Source organism: Dermochelys coriacea, chromosome 11 (genome assembly GCF_009764565.3).
Source record: "Dermochelys coriacea isolate rDerCor1 chromosome 11, rDerCor1.pri.v4, whole genome shotgun sequence".
In the NCBI taxonomy this organism is placed as follows: domain Eukaryota; kingdom Metazoa; phylum Chordata; order Testudines; family Dermochelyidae; genus Dermochelys; species Dermochelys coriacea.
This window is the reverse complement of record NC_050078.2, coordinates 54,564,661-54,582,959: the sequence shown is the minus strand read 5'-3', so window position 1 is coordinate 54,582,959 and position 18,299 is coordinate 54,564,661. Positions and strand designations below refer to the sequence as shown.

The following is an 18,299-nucleotide window of genomic DNA, read 5'->3' as shown; positions in this document are numbered from 1 at the left end:
GAATATGGTGGGGCAAGGAGATGAAGTGCACATTTGCTGCAGCTGTTGTTTTGAGGCATACAAGACAGGGAGATTGGAGATCAGACAATTCCTCGGAAGCTCTGCATGGAGGGTACCGGCTCCTGCAAATCTCCCCTAGATCCTGTGATCCATTTTGCCCTTGGCTACCCCTGCTTCTCCATTCTTCCAACCACATTATTGTCTCCTGCAGCTGGTTCCAAGGCTTGGAGGTGGGGGCATGTCGAGGCTGTTGCATGCCTCCCCTTACCCTAGCCTGGAGCACAAAGCTCAGTGAGCACCACCACCATCTCTAAGACAAGATCCAGGCAAACTCTTCAAGTCTCTTAGAGTTGAAACAGGGATTTTAGTGGCAATTGGACAAATAGGTAAATTATGTATTCATTTGCAGGGCCTTCAGTGGGTAATCTGCGTCAGAGTCCAGCACCAGATGGCCTGTACCCCACCAAGGGAAAAGTACCAAACGTGGGATATTTTTGGCATTCTTGTCCCAAAGCACAGGGAGTTCTAGCATCAGAGGGGATTTGGGGACCTCCAGGAAGGGACTCAGCACCATCTCCTCCCACCGAGGTTAATGGGAGTTGAGGGAACTTGGGCCCACTCAGGAGGCACTCTACATCTGTCAGGATTTGGCCCAAATTGTGATAAGTTTATCCCTAAGGCTTTGTTGCACATTAGCAAATAAAACATTCTGACCTGAATCCTGTGCCACGCTGTGACCACTTTGCATTGCTATGGCACAAAGAAGACCTAGACCCAGCAAGCCTGGCCCCCAGGGATCTCGCCTACAGAGGGATGTCCTAGGACAAGAGACACCAGAACTGCTTCTCCCACCTCTCTTGTTGCCATGGGGGCTGTTGCTGTAAGAAAGAGCAGGTTGAGGCTCCCCTGAGCCCCAGTGATCCCCAGCTGCCCTATAGCTCCTTGGCAGCATCAGCAGCTGCTGCAGGTGACAGCTGCATTCAGGAAACTCTGATCTGTGCCTAAGGACAACCCTAGTGCAGAGCAGTGCCAGGATTGGGGTAGCGCAAAGGCCAGTACTTAGATCTGAAACCAGACGAATTCAGCTTGGACATAAGGCACACATTGTTAGTAGTGCCGGTGATTAGCATTGGAATGAGCTGATTCTCCATCTCTCTAGGTCTTCAGATCCAGACTGGAGACCTTTCTGGAAAATATGCTTTAGCCAAACACAAGTTATTGTGCTCAGCCCAGGGGTAACAGGGTGAAGTGTAATGGCCTGTGATATACAGGAGGTCAGACTAGATATCCTAATGGTCCCTTGTGTCCATAAACTCTATAAATCTATTGGCTATTACCCCTTCAGAGAAGGGGTCTAGGAGCTAAGGAGACTGCTGCGGCCTTAGGGCTAGGGTGATAATAGCAGCTGTAAAGCAACCGTACTTGGTGGTGCAGTGGGTGCCTGCTTTCTGCTCCCCTGGCTCCTGACAAACAGGCCTGGTGCATGGTCCAAACATTCGGGCTCTGTGGGGTGTGTAGGATTTTGCCTTTTATAGGAAGTATGGAGAAAGCAATAGCCAAAGAGTAAAATAGACTATCCTAGAGGCAACCCAGTGTCATCAAAACCAAAGCTTTTCCCAGAGAAACATGTTGGCATAGGTTGATGAAAAATGCATGTCTCACCTGTGAATCCAAGAGAGAAGCAGGTATCCCTGCACAGCCCTCAGCTTTTCAGGACTGTCATTTATTTCTCCTACCTTTTGTCTATCTTGTAGACTGGACGCTCTTTGGGGCAGGGACTGTCCCTTACTGTGTGTGTGCTTAGCACAATAAGGTACCAATCTAGGATGGGGTCTCTGGGTGCTCCCCTAATCCAAATGGTCACCACATTTAAGACATCCAAGTAGCTATCAGAGTAGCAGCCGTGTTAGTCTGTATTCGCAAAAAGAAAAGGAGTACTTGTGGCACCTTAGAGACTAACAAATTTATTAGAGCATAAGCTTTCGTGAGCTACAGCTCACTTCATCGGATGCATTTGGTGGAAAAAACAGAGGGGAGATTTATATACACACACAGAGAACATGAAACAATGGGTTTATCATACACACTGTAAGGAGAGTGATCACTTAAGATAAGCCATCACCAGCAGCAGGGGGCTGGTGATGGCTTATCTTAAGTGATCACTCTCCTTACAGTGTGTATGATAAACCCATTGTTTCATGTTCTCTGTGTGTGTATATAAATCTCCCCTCTGTTTTTTCCACCAAATGCATCCGATGAAGTGAGCTGTAGCTCACGAAAGCTTATGCTCTAATAAATTTGTTAGTCTCTAAGATGCCACAAGTACTCCTTTTCTTTTTCCAAGTAGCTATGTATCTCATTATCGTAGCCACTTGGTGTTCGTGAGTCAAGGCAGTCCTCGCGTAACCTGGAAGTATAATCCTACATCCCTTTTTTAAAAAAAAAAAAAAAAAAATCCCACACAGTGTCTGCCAAGCGGTACATTTATACACAGAGCCTCCCTCTCAAGTTCTAATCAGGGGCATAGTCTGTCCCTCTGCTAAAAGGGATGCAGGAGATCTAAGTAATAGGATAAACATCTTTCACTGCAGGTGTGATGCAGGCTACACTGGACAACACTGTGAAAAAAAGGATTACAGCGTTTTATATGTGGTTCCAGGGCCAGTACGATTTCAGTACGTCTTAATAGCAGCTGTGATTGGAACCATCCAGATTGCTATCATCTGTGTTGTAGTCCTCTGCATTACAAGGTCAGTATCGCTACGTTTTTGCGATAGAAGAAAAGGGACTTGGTTTATACCCACTTGATTTTCCAATTACACAGACTAGTACATTTGCACTCGGATAACAAATCCCACTTAATTCACTGAAGTAGGGGAAAGAATTGTTTGGTCCCAGTGCTGATTTATTTATCACGACTGTATTTTCAATGCCAATTTATTCAGACTTAAGCCACACCAGCACATATAGCAAATGAAGTTTCACATTCTGTACTCAGATGCTTGGATAAAATATTGTTCATATAAATAAAGGGAATGTAAATGAGACAACTGGATCAACAGTTACTAAATAAATCTACTTCTACCTGTGTATGTATTTCCAAAGAGCCCATCACTGTAGCTCCAATCCAGCAGAGCACTTGAGCATATGCATAACTTTAAGCCAACTGAAATTATTTTAATAAATGGGACAGCACACATGCTTAAAGTTATGCATGTGTTTTGGTGTTTTTCTGGATGGGAACCTAAATAAATATCCAGGTGTAATATTGCATTTTTGTAAATAAATAAGAAGCGCTTATTAGCATGGAAACTGTGGCCTCAAGGTAGTTCAGAATTAAAGTGTGAAGTGTAATTATTCTTATTCCCACAAGTGCTACTGTACAACTTCACTGACCCAGTTTCATTGTTTCTTGAAGAGTTCAGAGTGAGCCCTGGCTTCCGAATTTCTCCAGGATTTTGTCAGAAATCGCCAGGTGAAACTCATTCAGCCCTCGTACAGCTCTACCGATAAATCAGATTGAAAAAGAATTTATTTCTAAACAAAAGGCAGGAAAATAAAACACAGGTATCATACCTCTATAGAAAATAAAAGCTCTAATATATCTCAGTATCAGTGTTGCACTGTCTGGTTAGAGGACAAGTGCAGCATTTGCTCCTGGAAAAGGCAAAAAATGATTAATAAATCCTCTCCTGGCCTAAATGCATAAAGCAGAATCATCTGCTGAAGCTTTGAGCTGCTTCCTGGCCAAGCTGAGTTCATCAAGTCTACTACCTTTTAACAGTAGATGCCACACAAGAGGCAATGGATTATATTAAAATGGGTTACAGGAAACATGGAGATAATTCATACCAAAAAAGAGTGTACATAAAAAAGGAGATGGAAAAATAACTGATAAATGGGAAAATGTACCATTGTCATTTTCTTTTAGTGACTCTAGTTTTTTCACCTTCAGGCAACCTAGTAAGGTAGAGCATGTGAACAGAGGAAAATATATGAATCCTTCCTACTTAACAGATTTAGATTAGGATCTATGGTACTGCAATCTAGATAACATATCCCACTGATACTTCTAATATGTGTTATCACCTCCCCACATGTTCTAATCTGGTTAATTTATAAGTTTTGACCTTTATCTATAATCCATGTGATTATTACAAAACAGCCTCCAAACCTCACTTAACAACTTAGACTACATTTCAGATATAGAGACCTAAGTGCCCTAAAAAAAGTGCATTCAGTTTGCAACTTCCAAGTGTTCTGGTTGCAAATGCACATGTGACTGTATCATTTGCACAAGTATGGTTGAGTGAACGTGAGTGTATTGGGTTGAACTCCAGGATATCCCAGTGCATGAACTCTTCAAAGTAGGAAAGACAATCAAAATGTGCTTAAAAATCCTTATATGAGAGAAGTCAAAGTGGAACCCGTTAGACTGTCTTATGGCCAAATTCTCAGTTAGTGACTTTGATTTAAGTTTCATCAGTTTGCACAAGCTTGGAATTTGGATGTCTGTGTCTAAAACTTGTACTTGTATGCCATTTGGCAATATTATCATTACTAATCATTTATTTGTTACTATTATTAAAATATGCATATAGCACTGCAAATGCCTGTGGTGCTTTCCAAAGCTGAGCATTTCTGAGAGGCACCCAGAGCCTCCAGCTCCCACTGAAGTTAGGAATCACAGTAGTGCTCATCCTTGTTCCTGACTGAGCCCATAGTGAGACACTGTCTCTGCACCAAAGACCTTCCAACTTGAGAGACAAGACAAGACAAAGACAGAACAGTGTAGGTGAAGGAGGACTTGGAAATACAAGGTTTTGCTCAGCATTATCCTGTCTCTCAGCACTTTTCTTTACTGCTTTGTATTACTTAGTAATGGCAGTTTATTTGTATTTAGTTATGGCAGTTTATTTGTGCAAATAACTTGATTAAAAATGAATGGTGCTTTGCCTGCTAGGATTACACGATCACTGACTCAAGCCATCCTGTGAGCCACAGCTAGCTAGAAGGCAGGAGGCCTGTGTTCTAGTTCCTAGTTTACATTATTTTAACGGGTATGTTCATAAATAAACATAAGTCTCACAGGTTTCAGAGTAGCAGCCGTGTTAGTCTGTATTCGCAAAAAGAAAAGGAGGACTTGTGGCACCTTAGAGACTAACAAATTTATTTGAGAATAAGCTTTCGTGAGCTACAGCTCACTTCATCGGATGCATTTGGTGGAAAATACAGAGGGGAGATTGATATACACACAGAGAGAACATGAAACAATGGGTTTATCATACACACTGTAAGGAGAGTGAGCACTTAAGATAAGCCATCACCAGTAGCGGGGGGGGAGGAGGAAAACCTTTCATGGTGACAAGCAAGGTAGGCTATTTCCAGCAGTTAACAAGAATATCTGAGGAACAGTGGGGGGTGGGGTGGGGGGGAGAAATAATATGGGGAAATAGTTTTACTTTGTGTAATGACTCATCCATTCCCAGTCTCTATTCAAGCCTAAGTTAATTGTATCTAGTTTGCAAATTAATTCCAATTCAGCAGTCTCTCGCTGGAGTCTGTTTTTGAAGGTTTTTTGTTGAAGAATAGCCACTCTCAGGTCTGTAATCGAGTGACCAGAGAGACTTAAGTGTTCTCTAACTGGTTTTTGAATGTTATAACTCTTGACGTCTGATTTGTGTCCATTCATTCTTTTACGTAGAGACTGTCCAGTTTGGCCAATGTACATGGCAGAGGGGCATTGCTGGCACATGATGGCATATATCACATTGGTAGATGCGCAGGTGAACGAGCCTCTGATAGTGTGGCTGATGTGATTAGGCCCTATGATGGTGTCCCCTGAATAGATATGTGGACACAGTTGGCAACAGGCTTTGTTGCAAGGATAGGTTCCTGGGTTAGTGGTTCTGTTGTGTGGTGTGTGGTTGCTGGTGAGTATTTGCTTCAGATTGGGGGGCTGTCTGTAAGCAAGGACTGGCCTGTCTCCCAAGATCTGTGAGAGTGATGGGTTGTCCTTCAGGATAGGTTGTAGATCCTTGATGATGCATTGGAGAGGTTTTAGTTGGGGGCTGAAGGTGATGGCTAGTGGCGTTCTGTTATTTTCTTTGTTGGGCCTGTCCTGTAGTAGGTGACTTCTGGGTACTCTTTCGGCTCTGTCAATCTGTTTCTTCACTTCAGCAGGTGGGTATTGTAGTTGTAGGAATGCATGATAGAGATCTTGTAGGTGTTTGTCTCTGTCTGAGGGGTTGGAGCAAATGCGGTTATATCGTAGAGCTTGGCTGTAGACAATGGATCGTGTGGTATGATCTCACGATATAAGTCTCACACTGAGCGCATCACAAAGCTCGGTTTACTTCAGATGGCTGAAGGAGTCAAGGACCAAGTAGCTCAACTTCAGCTCATCACTGAGTCTATGGAACCAGACTCTGTTCTGAACACAGCCAAAGACACTTCATCTGAGCTGGCCACAGGTAGCATACACTTAGATCCTGTATTGTACCATGTTTTACTAACTTCAGCAATTGTAGTAGTCGTATCTCAAGTTCCTTGGTACTGGTCACCTTTTTTAAACCAACTTTGTTCCCATTAGCTGATAGTCTTCTGGAGCAGAGGTTTCGCTTTGCATTATAGACTCACACCATGTATATGTTTTCATTCAAGAAATTTTGTTTCATAAAAGTAAGCCTAAGTTTCAACTCAGTCCAGTTGACTTTGGACCCCATGACCACACAGTCATTATGTGAGTTCATTGTGGAGCAACCCTTCTGGATCTCATTGCTTCCAGCCAGGCCATCGCTTCCATCTCACGGTCTGAATCCACTCTTGTGCTGAGAGATAGGTTTGGATCCACCGAGCGAAGGTCTTTTGTCCAATGCTAGTACACACACCCCCACTGCCACTCATCTGATCATCTGGCTGCCAACCCTCACTGAATCAATCTCTTTTCTCCCAGCCCAAATGCACCTGTAGGCTATTTCTTTGTTGTTAGAACTTCTCAGGACCTCCGATTCCTCCCTTTCCTTTCTTCAGTCTCAGGTGCTGTGCCATACATTTGGTATCTGCACAGACCAAACCTGCATCTCTGGATTGTCCCTGGAAGTATTCCAACTCTGCCTAGTTACTTGTTAGTGACAGGATAAGGACCCAATTTTCAAATGTGGAGGCGTGAAGGCATATAAATCTATATTTAGCCACCTAAAGACCTGTTCAGCACTTAGGTTTAAAAACAGGGCCCTAATTCCTTTTCTTTTCTTGTCTAAAGAAATTCTGAAATCTGTGCACCCACTCACCCTGTTTAAGGATTTAGGAGTGTTCCTATTTCCAGTTGTCTTTTTGCAACTCACTATTTTTCTACTAATACCCAAAATAAAAAAGGGAATATATGTTTTAAGAGGATATTTTAACAAGGTACCAGTCACCCCCCCTGCACAGTCATCTAGGGACCTGTCATCCAGAGAATCAATTCTTTCACACATTTGTCTCTCAGCTAATAGCACTCTTTCAGCTCTAATTGTTAACTCGCATTTTGGCTTTAGACTTGGGTATGGAGGTTATGCTAGTTTGTTTGTGGTTTGTTTTTGGTTTTTTTGGTTAACAATCTCCATTTTTGTGGAGTGGCCAGTGGTCAAAGGTCTAATGTCCATATTCATTTTTTCTGATTGGTCAAGCATCCTTGATAAACCTGACCATGACATTTTATTGATTCACTTGCAGATTCTAGGTGCACTGTGATTTAGTGGTTCTGTTCTTTCTTGCTCGAGAGATTCCAGAGATCATTCTTGTGGAATATTGCAAGGTCCTATTTTGTCACCTCTCTTGTTCAGTGTGCACAAGAGGCTTCTCTGGGCTATGAGGCTGTCGTGAGCAGATGACATGTAGCTCTGTGAATCAGTCCTAGGTTTGCTAGCAATGGTGCCCTAGTTCATACAAAAGGTTTGCCAAGCTTCTCATGAACATGAAGCAAGGTCTGAGTTTGTAATGAAATCACAGTCCAGGCAAAGTCTGCATGGGTTTCATAATGAAAGGTTTGCCCTGTCCTTCTGAGAACCCTGGGAATATCGACTTATATTTCCAGTTATGCGGATAGCAGCCCGCCTTCCCTCTGTGAAAAGAATGGGGCGAAATTATGAGCATGCAGCCCTTATAACAAGAGCAATCCCATTTAAAAGTGAGAGAGGTCAGGGCCGCAGCTTCAGCTGGCCTAAAACCATTGACCTCTGTGGCGCTCACCAATTGACTCCAGCTGAGGATCTGGCCCACATGGTATCAAACACTTATATTATCCTATTTTATGCTTTTGGAAACTATTAAAAAATCCCTCTGCCAGTGCTGTTTTGTCCACAGAGATGTAGCCTTTCACTGGCAGGACTACAGTTGGACATCATTTCTGGCCAATTAGAAGAAAAAAATCCTTCATACACAGTAACAAATGCTGCATGATTTTCAGCTGGTACTAACATTTTATTGGGTTCTGTTTTACTTCTAGAACTGTGTTGGCTGCAGAGATAAAGGCAAACGTTGTCGCTGTGTGTGAGAGACAGAGTCATGTTCTAGTCCCATGTAGAGTCAATGGGATTTCATGGGTTGCAATAGAGATCATAAGTTGGCCCAGGCCTGCATAAAGCAGGAAAGCAAGGATATAGAATACAGTTGGACTTTTCCATCTCATTAGGGTCTCTTGATATTGTAGGTGCTTCTCTCTGTTAAGCCACTCAGTGAGTGGCTTATAATATAGAAGAAATTGCAAGTACTATTGGAGAAATGTTAGTTACATTTAGCGTGCAGAAAGTGGATGAACCCAGGGGTCTGGAGGGAAACTTTGTTTCTCTCTCTCTCTCTCTCTCTCTCTCTCCCCCTCTCCTCGCTCACCCTGTTTAAGGATTTAGGAGTGTTTCTATTTCCAGTTGTCTTTTTGCAGCTCACTATTTTTCTACTAATACCCAAAATAAAAAGGGAATATATGTTTTAAGAGGATATTTTAACAAATCGCTGGTCAAACCCTGCTATAGTTAAACTTGCCTGATGGTTTCCATTGTAACTCCCTACTCTGTTGCTTATAACTATTGGAAATCTTTACTCTTGGGACTGAAATTTCCTATGCTTGATCTCGAGCAAGACTGGGAATATTTTATAATCTTCTGTTTAGTGACAAATTCTTTAGAAGAGCCCTTCCAGCAAAAACAGCTTGTTGTTAAAAGTTGAAATGTGGCATGAAAATAGCCCTCACTGAGTGTACAGCCTTATAATGGAGTAAAACGGTTTAGCTTTTGCCATTATCCAAATGAAAATATGATTCTGAGCATGTACAATGGAGTTTCTTTCTTGCCTAAGCTCTATAGTTAGATGCAGCTGAGGAATGCTGTATTGGGCAGGCATCCATAACTAAGCTAGTTGCTCTCTAATGGTCTGAGCACCCATAATTTCTGTGGAAACCAATAGCAGCTGTGGGTGCTTAGCACCTCTTTAAAAAAAATCAGGCCAGAGAATATTTACTCCTCTGATCTGTCCCGGTCCACTTTCTCAATGTTTCAGGGAATTATGGTGTCTAGTAAATGAATATGGGATATTTCCTAGTCTAGCTCCTCCTACTGTTTTCTGAAAATAGTTATATTGGTTAAGAAATAATATGGGACAGTTCAGTTAAGGAATGTACTGTGTAGGACATGCCTATTACAAGGGGGCAGAGTTAAAGTTGTACTTGTAACCTTAACTTTGACATCACTTGTCTTATGAGTAAGCCTACCATTATGTCACAGAAGTCATGGAATCCGTGACTTCAACTGACCTCTGTGACATTTTCTGCCCCCGGGTTGGAGCTCCCAGCCCGCCTCCCACCCTCACACACACACATACACATACACACACTGGTGGGGGCACGCTGCAGCTGTCCAGCTGGGGGCGACGGAGGCTCCCTGCAGCTGCCCAGCTGCAGCAACAGCAGGCAGACACTGTAGCTGCCCAGCTGCAGCAGACAGTGGGGGGACTCCACAAAGCTGCCCAGCCACAGGGGACAATGGGAAACTCCCCGGAGCTACCCAGCCATGGTGGGTAGCAGGGGGGCCCAACTCTGTGGGCAGGGGACCCTGCAGATCCCATTCCCCACAGCGGCAGGGGACCCTAGACCTCCCAATGTCCACAGGGGTGGGGGACCCAGGAACCTCAACAGCAGTGGGTGCTGAACCCACCTCCTCATTTTGTCAGGGATATTTTTAGTGAAAGTCAGGGACAGGTCACAGGCTTCCATGAATTTTTGTTTATTGCCTGTAACCGGTCCAAGACTTTTACTAAAAATATCCATGACAAAAACTCAGCCTTACTTATGAGTGCTTAACCATGCAACCTTAGTTTTCTCTTACTGTAGTTTTTCGTATCAAGGCTGACATTTTTCACAGGAATGCAGAGAACATGGCCCAGTTGTTCTCTCTGCCACATTGTTTGGGAGGAAATCTAGTGACTGGGAGGAAGATCTGTTTCCTCTTCAGCTTCTCATCCTCATATTGTCACCCAAGCCCTTTTGCTACGCAAATGCCTCGCTATGATTTGTGTATTTCCCCCCATTTCTTTCAGAAAGTGTCCCAGGAGCAACAGAATCCACAGACAGAAGCAAAACACAGGGCACTACAGTTCAGACAACACAACAAGAGCATCGACTAGGTTAATTTAAAGAGTGCATGTTTCCACAATGGCAAAACTAACTGCAGAGAGCTTGGACTACAAAATACAGTATTATAGACAAAAGATTAAAACAAGATCTACACATGTTGCCTTGCATTTGTGGTAATCTACACCAATGAAAACATGTACTACAGCTATATTTGATTATGTATGGATATATTTGAAATAGTATACATTGTCTTGATGTTTTTCTGTAATGTAAATAAACTATTTATATCACACAATATAGTTTTTTTCTTTTTCATGTATTTGTTATATATAATAAATACTCAGTGATGAGAAAAAAATGGCCTTAGATTTGCTGTATCTTATAGCTGTGTATAATCTTGGGATATTATAAATGGACACCAACAAATATCTTTTCATATTCCAGTTCTAGTGGCACTGTGTTAGCCTCTGCCAGACTCACTGAGTAGAGTTTTAAGTAAGTCCAATATCAAGGAAAATTATGATTACAGGAAAGATGAAAAATAGTTTATTCTATTCTGAGTAGGCATAAAATATTTCAGATCCTGGAGTCAACTACATTTCATCAGCCTTATTGCCCTCCTCCTCCGTCCAGAGGTGAAAGTAAGCCAGTACGGGCCAGTACGGAGTACCGATAAGAAAATGGCTGCCGGTACAGGCCGGTAAACAGCCAATGTTAAAAGCGCTGCCGCAGCAGCACTTTAAGCACCGTACCGGCAGGGCCGCTGATGTGGGGGGCAAACAATCACTGACAGAGCCCCCCCCCACCTTGGCCAGGACTCCGGCACCCTGCATACCAGTAAGTCCTTTAAATTACTTTCGCTCCTGCCTCCATCTTTACTCCCCCCCAAAGCATAGGAGTCTTTGCCTTCAAAATTAAATCATAACTGAAGGGAAAACAGAAATTCTGTATAATTGTTAGAGAAGAGCAGGGAGGATAATGTTTCTATTTGGAAATGAATGAGGTAACTGTCAAGGTGAACCTAAAACATACACATTGGTCCAGCATGCAGCAATCTTCAACTCTTGGTCACTGAGGTGAGTGAAAAATTGCTTCTTTTTGATGAGTGAAAATTATTAGCTAAAAAAAGTTAATAACATAATCATAGCTGAATGCCAGAGCTGTTTGTTCCTCATGAACATGTTGATATAATGTATTTTTCTTCAAGGAGAAGGTGAAAACTACTAACAAAATATCTCATGAATAACTTTATGGATAATCCCACTCCATTACGTGTAATGGAACTCAGAGTATGATTATACCTCAGGAAAATAGGGAAATGCATCAGGTTGCACATCCACATGATGGACAAGATATTAAATTATTCCCACGGCAGCTTGAGAGCCTTTGAGACTTACTCATTCAGAAACCAACACTATTCTGCTTTGTTTTATAAAGTGGGGAATTTTACAAACTGTGAAGACAAAAAGGTTATATTTAAAGGTCAAAGTCTGATACCCTTACTTGTGTTCAGTAGCGTTTTACTCCCCATGTACTGTTTCATTGATCATTGAAGTAAGGTACTGTTCATTATAGGTAAGGGTATGAGAATTAGACCCTGAAGAAATTGAAATATAAGAGCATTATAGTACTCCCCTCCAAATGAATTTAGCATTGGCCTAGAGGAAAACACCCTGACAAGGATTAAGAACTGTTTCACCATAACAAAGGACATATTGAATCATTTTCAGTCTTGTTGTTAACTCCACTGGCTTGCATGAAATTCCCTATTCTATACATTATTAGAGGCACTATGGGTATTAAGATGCAAGGCTACAGTTTCTCATCATTTACTTTAGTTACTGTTAGTAACTGGTTTCAGGGACAGGCCATTAGAGTTGATTATTTCTGTGGCCTCTTAGGCATAGTCATAAGTTATCATTTCTTTTCTATTGTTTTTCCTAAACCTTTTAAAATATATTTATCATGTGTTGGGCACAGGGCCTGGGATTGTGTTTGGTTAATTAATAAAACAAGTTGGCAACAGGTGTCTACAGTTGCCTGGTCTCTGCGGATGGAAGGGAGTGTGTAAGTACTGTGGTCTCCGTTATTTTCAGTTAGTGGGGCAGATTACGAAGTAAGGTTTTTCAGAGTAAATGACTGGCAGTTTGTTGCTGAGCTGAGAAACCACCTGCTTCAAAAAGTTGTTAACTCTGTGGGGGGTGAGTTTTGGTACATCCTTGCTCACAACTGATCTTCCATTTCTGTGTCTGTCAAAGATTATTTTCCAATTAGAAAAACAATAACCAAGTTGAGTGAGCATGAATAGCATCATGATGGTGAGCAGTTGTGTCCCTGCCATTGGTAGCACCTGAGTGCTTCTGTGCTCAAAAATGGGAAAATAAATCCAGCATAAAGTACATTTTCCTTTGCCCCACTAACAGCCATTATTCCAACAGAATAGCTCTTCCACTTGAAGAATCAACAGCAGACAATATAACATGTGTTCCTTGCAATAGGAGCATCTAAAGCAGAAATATGAGGATTGAATTGAGTATCTTGGCAGCCACCACAGATCACAGAAGGGAACTTTCAAAAGTTCCCTTAATTGAACTAGTGTACCTGTAGGGTTGAAGTGAGCTGTAGCTCACGTAAGCTTATGCTCAAATAAATTTGTTAGTCTCTAAGGTGCCACAAGTCCTCCTTTTCTTTTTGTAGGGTTATAACACCCTTCCTAAGCTTTGTTCAACAGCTAGATACTACATGTCTGGCAATGAACACTCCAGAAGAGCCTAAAAGCCATTATATTAGAGAGAAATTCAAGCAACCAACTGAATCTGGAGTACAGAGACCTCATCAATTTGTAGTGTTCCAATCTGGGGTGTTGTTTTTTATCCAGAGTTCAAATTTCAACTCTCCAGCCTTTCACCAACAACAAAAAGTCTGGGAACAGTTGGAGCTGGAGTACTGATTTCTGTCCATGGCTAATGCACACATAAAAAGTAGGGTACTAGAATAGCCACATCTATTTCTAAATTGATATATCTATATAACATACACACATGCAATAAATGTACTATAAGCCCCACTGTTTTCAAACTTGTCTGCCTAAAGTTAGGCATCTAAAGCCATACATAGGCATCTAAATAAGTTGCTGATTTTTTTCAGCCATGCTGAGCACCTGCTGTTCCTGGTGACTTCAGTTCCTACTGCAGGTGCTCAGCACTGCTGAAAATAAGGCCACTTATTTAGGCTTCTAAATATGGGCTTGTGGGGGAGAAAGATAAAATATGCACGGAGCACTTGCATGCCCAGCTCCCACTGAAAGTGAAAGTACCCTTAGGCCTTTGACTGGCTCCCTAGAGATACCTAACTTAAGGTGTGCAAGTCAGAAAGTATTGGTCTCTGTGTTTGCCTTTTTCTCTTGTTCCAGCTACCGCTTAATGTAGGTGATGGAGCTTTCACCCCAAAACTTAGCAGGTACCTGTAGCAAGCTCAGCGGCATTTTATTTTTTTCAAGTTGCTTTCAAATAAAGCTTATTATCTGAATAGTTTGAGCAGAGAGATGGGAATTTTTTGGGCAGATTTAACTTAACAAGATTAGACGAGGTGGTGCTGGCATCTGGTGTGTTTTGGACCATGTCTGTGAGTGATGCTCCATCCTGAGCTGGGAATAATGTAAATGAGTTTGTTTGGCATTTTGCAGCTTACCCACTGGCTCCGCCATCTAACGCTAGACAAGTTAAGAATGCAAATACGTGTGGCGCTCACTGCTTACAGTTTTAAATACTGCATTTGGCATTTTTCATAGGACGCTTTCACACAGCTGTGATGCCGTAATAAAAGAGGCTGGCTAACAGCACATATTTGTTATGCAGAAAGCATGGCAGGACAAAGGCAACATATAAAGCTGTTTGAGAGGAAGAGCAGCTCCACTCCCATTGAAATCATGAGGGCAGAAGGATGGTTTTGTAGTTAAGGCACCACTAGGGGAGTCAAAAGATTGGGTTTCAACTCCCAGCCCTGCCACTCCCTTGTGACCTTGGGCAAGTGGCTCAATTTCACTGCACTTCAGTTTTCCATCTGTAAAACAGGTGGTTGTACAGTGATTAGCACAATAGGGCCTGATCTTGGCTGAAGACTCTACGTGCCTCTGCAATACAGATAATAAGGACTACATACAGGTTATGTAGGAATCGTGACAAGACAGAGGCATTGTATGAGACTGTTGGGTGCATGAACAGCTCCACCTTCCTTGTAACGCCATCCTTGGCAGCCAAATACTGCTATTACAAGAGCAATTTGAATGGGATTTGATGTGAATGAGCCGTGGAGCCAAGGTATCACAGACTTGCAATATGATGGCAAAGTGCATTAGCAAAATAGGAGCTCTGCTCGCCAGTGTTCAGGGAAGACAAATTTGGTATTGGATTGCCTGGAGACGTTTGGCTCAAAGCTGCCAAGCAGAGCAGACTATTCAGAAGTATTGTTTAGGTTGGAAAAGACTGGGGGGGGTGAGAGGAAAAAACATCTTTCTTAGAAGTTCAAGTTATGAAAGAAATAGGAGGGGAAGCGCAAATGTTCATCACATCAGTCCCTTCCACTGCGTGAAACGGAGCAAACTAATTCAAGTGCTTGTGCCTTCTAGCACAGGGGAAAGAAGTGGGATTTATAATTAAGCTATGGCTAGGCTTTAAATCTTATAAACAATTAGTGACATGTCCCCCTCCCCCACGTCAGACATTTTTACTGTGCACCTATTCCAGGAAGATGTTTATTTCTTTTTAACTAAGTGATGCATGAATGCTCACTTACACCCAGTTATAGTAATACACAAGTTACAGAAAATTATCGCCCCGGTCTAATTAAAGTCATCTGCGTATATGAGGGGCAAGAACATTTACTTTTAGCCATTATTTTGTTTAGCTTGTCTACCACTCCAGGACCGATAACTCCATTATGGCAAATAAAAACATACTGTAGAGACAGAGTGTTTTGTAATATGTTGTCCTTGCGTCTTTCGGAAGGAATCCTGTCATCTGGATCACAAATGTCTAGAGCTGGGCAGTGCATGATGAGCTCAGTTTTGCTGCAGCTTACCAGATACCAAGTTGGAGTGTTTTGCAGCAAAGATCCAGACACTCAGTACTGTGTACCATCCATAGTGGAACCTCTGGCTCAGGGGCTGGTCAAGAGGTGAGTGGACTATATCGCTGCCTCCTGTTTTCCAGAAGCCGCTCTGAACATTTCATCTTCAAAGCGTTCTCCAAAGCGTCTTTGAAAGCAAAATGATTAAAGGCTATCTTGTCTCTCATCCTACATCAGACACATCTCTACACCCTCATTTTTCACCCCCGACTATACATGCAGCTTTAGATTAGGCATTATAATCCTAAAATTAAAAGTGACGTTCATTACCACACATCAAAGTGAACTCCTTGCATTGGCCTTTCATCTATGTGTGGGTGTGGTTCCCCACCACACGCTCATCCAGGAGATGGGTCTCTGTAAAGGATCTGTGTGTTGTAAAATAACTGAAAACAGTATGGACTTGATATTCTGAGGCATTGAGCATTCCAGTAGGCATCAACAGGAACTATGGGTGTTCTGCACCTTTTAAAAAACAGGCACCAAAAGCTAGTTTTGATATTTAACTGTTCAATGGAAAGAGGCTACCCCAAACTTCTAGGGCCTGTTAAATCAGTCTCTGTGTACCACACACTCTAATATTTCATTATGTACCCATCATGTAAATGATAGTCATTATGGTATATTTACTGTTAAGTTATGACCTGCAGACTCATTTCACTGAAAAGCCTTTAAGAACATCGAAGGATAGGACTCTCAAGGACAGTGGTACCTGTTCAATTTGATGATCGTGGGAGCTGTGACTCTTAAAGCTGCAAACCTGACATTCTGAAATAAAGTGTGTATTGCATTAGGTGTGTTTGGTTTATTGTGGAATCAGTTTAATTAACAGTTTTGTCACAGCTGGAGGGCTGTTGAAAACAAAAAAATCCATTTGACAACAATTTTTTAAAATGGATTTTTACAGTACTGACTGTGAGCCACAAAGCAGTAAAATATGCGGCTGTCTCACACAGAAGCAGCTAAGACTGCATACTAAAAAAGCGTGTTAGGAATCTGTTTTATAAAGCTAAATAGATGGTATTAACCATAGCTGGAACATAAAAAGGATCACTGTATAAACCCATGAGCAGTTTGATGCTTCTGATGCTCACACCCCATATAAGGCCTTGGCATTAGCCTTTACTTATTGTTGTTTTTCCTCCCCTGCACCATATAGCTTAGTTCTGACCTTTTTCTGGGTGGTAGGTGAAGTCATGAAGTACTTATGCAAATGACAAGCCAGAAACACCAAGAGAGCAAGGGGGGGGGGGGGGAAACTGCATTTCATTAAAACAAATGACCAGTGCCAACAAGTACAGAAGCAACACTAGCTAAAGCCACCCTATGCTTCATTTTTCTCAGGTCAAAACACTTTAACCTTTCGCTGCCCAAACATGAAACAAGAACCATTAAAAGGTGAAAAATGTTAGCACAATGGAGTAACACAGCATAAAAACGCTGTGAGAGGAGCTTTGAAAGAGGCTTGCTTTACATCGGGTCAGTCATAAATGAAGTGTAATTACTCAGTATAAATTCCTGCTTCTAAATGCAAATGGCCATGATGGAACATTACCTTCTGCTGTGGAACGGGGCACTGTTGAGTTTTATGACACAATGCTTTCAACTGAATGTGGAAGAGCTGAGAGGTGAACAACAGCAGTTTAATGTGACCTGAATTCAAGGCTCTAGCTAACGCTCACTGCATGGTTTACATTTTCAAATAAAAAGGACATTTGTTTAATGGTTAATAAAAATGGTTAATGTTCACAGGGCACTGATTCGGTGTCTGACAGACACAAAATGTGCTACATGGAGCGGCTGCATGACATCACAGAAGATTAAACCCATTTTTGTTGCTTACGTGTCTAGTCTGTGTTTGCAAGTTCATTCTTAATAGAGTTACATGTGCTAGGTTTATTTTCACTGTACCACGTGGGCTGGGTGAATTCTAGTATCTACTAAAGACTGAATGAACTGCTTTGGAAAGCAGGTTGGTCTAATGGGGCCTGGAAATGCAGCTGGGGAAATGGAATAGCAAACTACAAAATAGCAAACTGCAGTCATCGGTGTCCTTGCGAAAAAAGGGACAGGTTTATTGCTTTCAGTTGTTCCAGATCAGCCACTTTAGCTGAGTGATGCCGGCGGCAATGATGATATCATGAGCTGTGCGCTAATCTTACCCCGCATCATTTTTATATACTTATCACATCGCAACTGCATGAAAGGGTGGGGTTGCAGTTTTTCCTAATGAAGTACTGACCTTTGAGCTAGAGGTGGCAGTATTCACAAATGGGTGGTGGAGAGCCACTGCTGTGCTGGCTGCTCACTCACCTTTGGGCCAGTGGTCTGAAAGGAGCTGTAAAACAGTTCATGCCTCACTGTCCTACTTCTGCCATGTTTCTACAAGAACTCAGCCACGCAATCATGGCTAGGTTGAGCAGGTGTGGTGGGGGAGCTGATTCTAGTTATAGTTTAAAAATTTTTAACCAATTTGAAACCATCAGGTTGTGCATATAGAACCTGAGCTGGAATCTCTGATGTCAATGGGAGTTTTGCCATTGACTTCAACAGGAGCAGGACATAG

General features: G+C 42.2%; 1 protein-coding gene across 1 annotated transcript in view; it reads left to right on the top strand.

Annotated features, from left to right (window-relative positions):
• TMEFF2 (transmembrane protein with EGF like and two follistatin like domains 2) overlaps window positions 1-10,898 on the top strand; it is a 185,791-nt gene extending 174,893 nt beyond the window's left edge. The window contains exons 9-10 of the mRNA XM_038422848.2: window positions 2,592-2,750; window positions 10,570-10,898. Of these exons, the coding sequence (XP_038278776.1) occupies window positions 2,592-2,750; window positions 10,570-10,666 (256 nt within the window). The 3' untranslated portion in view covers window positions 10,667-10,898. The remainder of the gene's footprint in view (window positions 1-2,591; window positions 2,751-10,569) is intronic.
• Window positions 10,899-18,299: the final 7,401 nt, after the last annotated feature.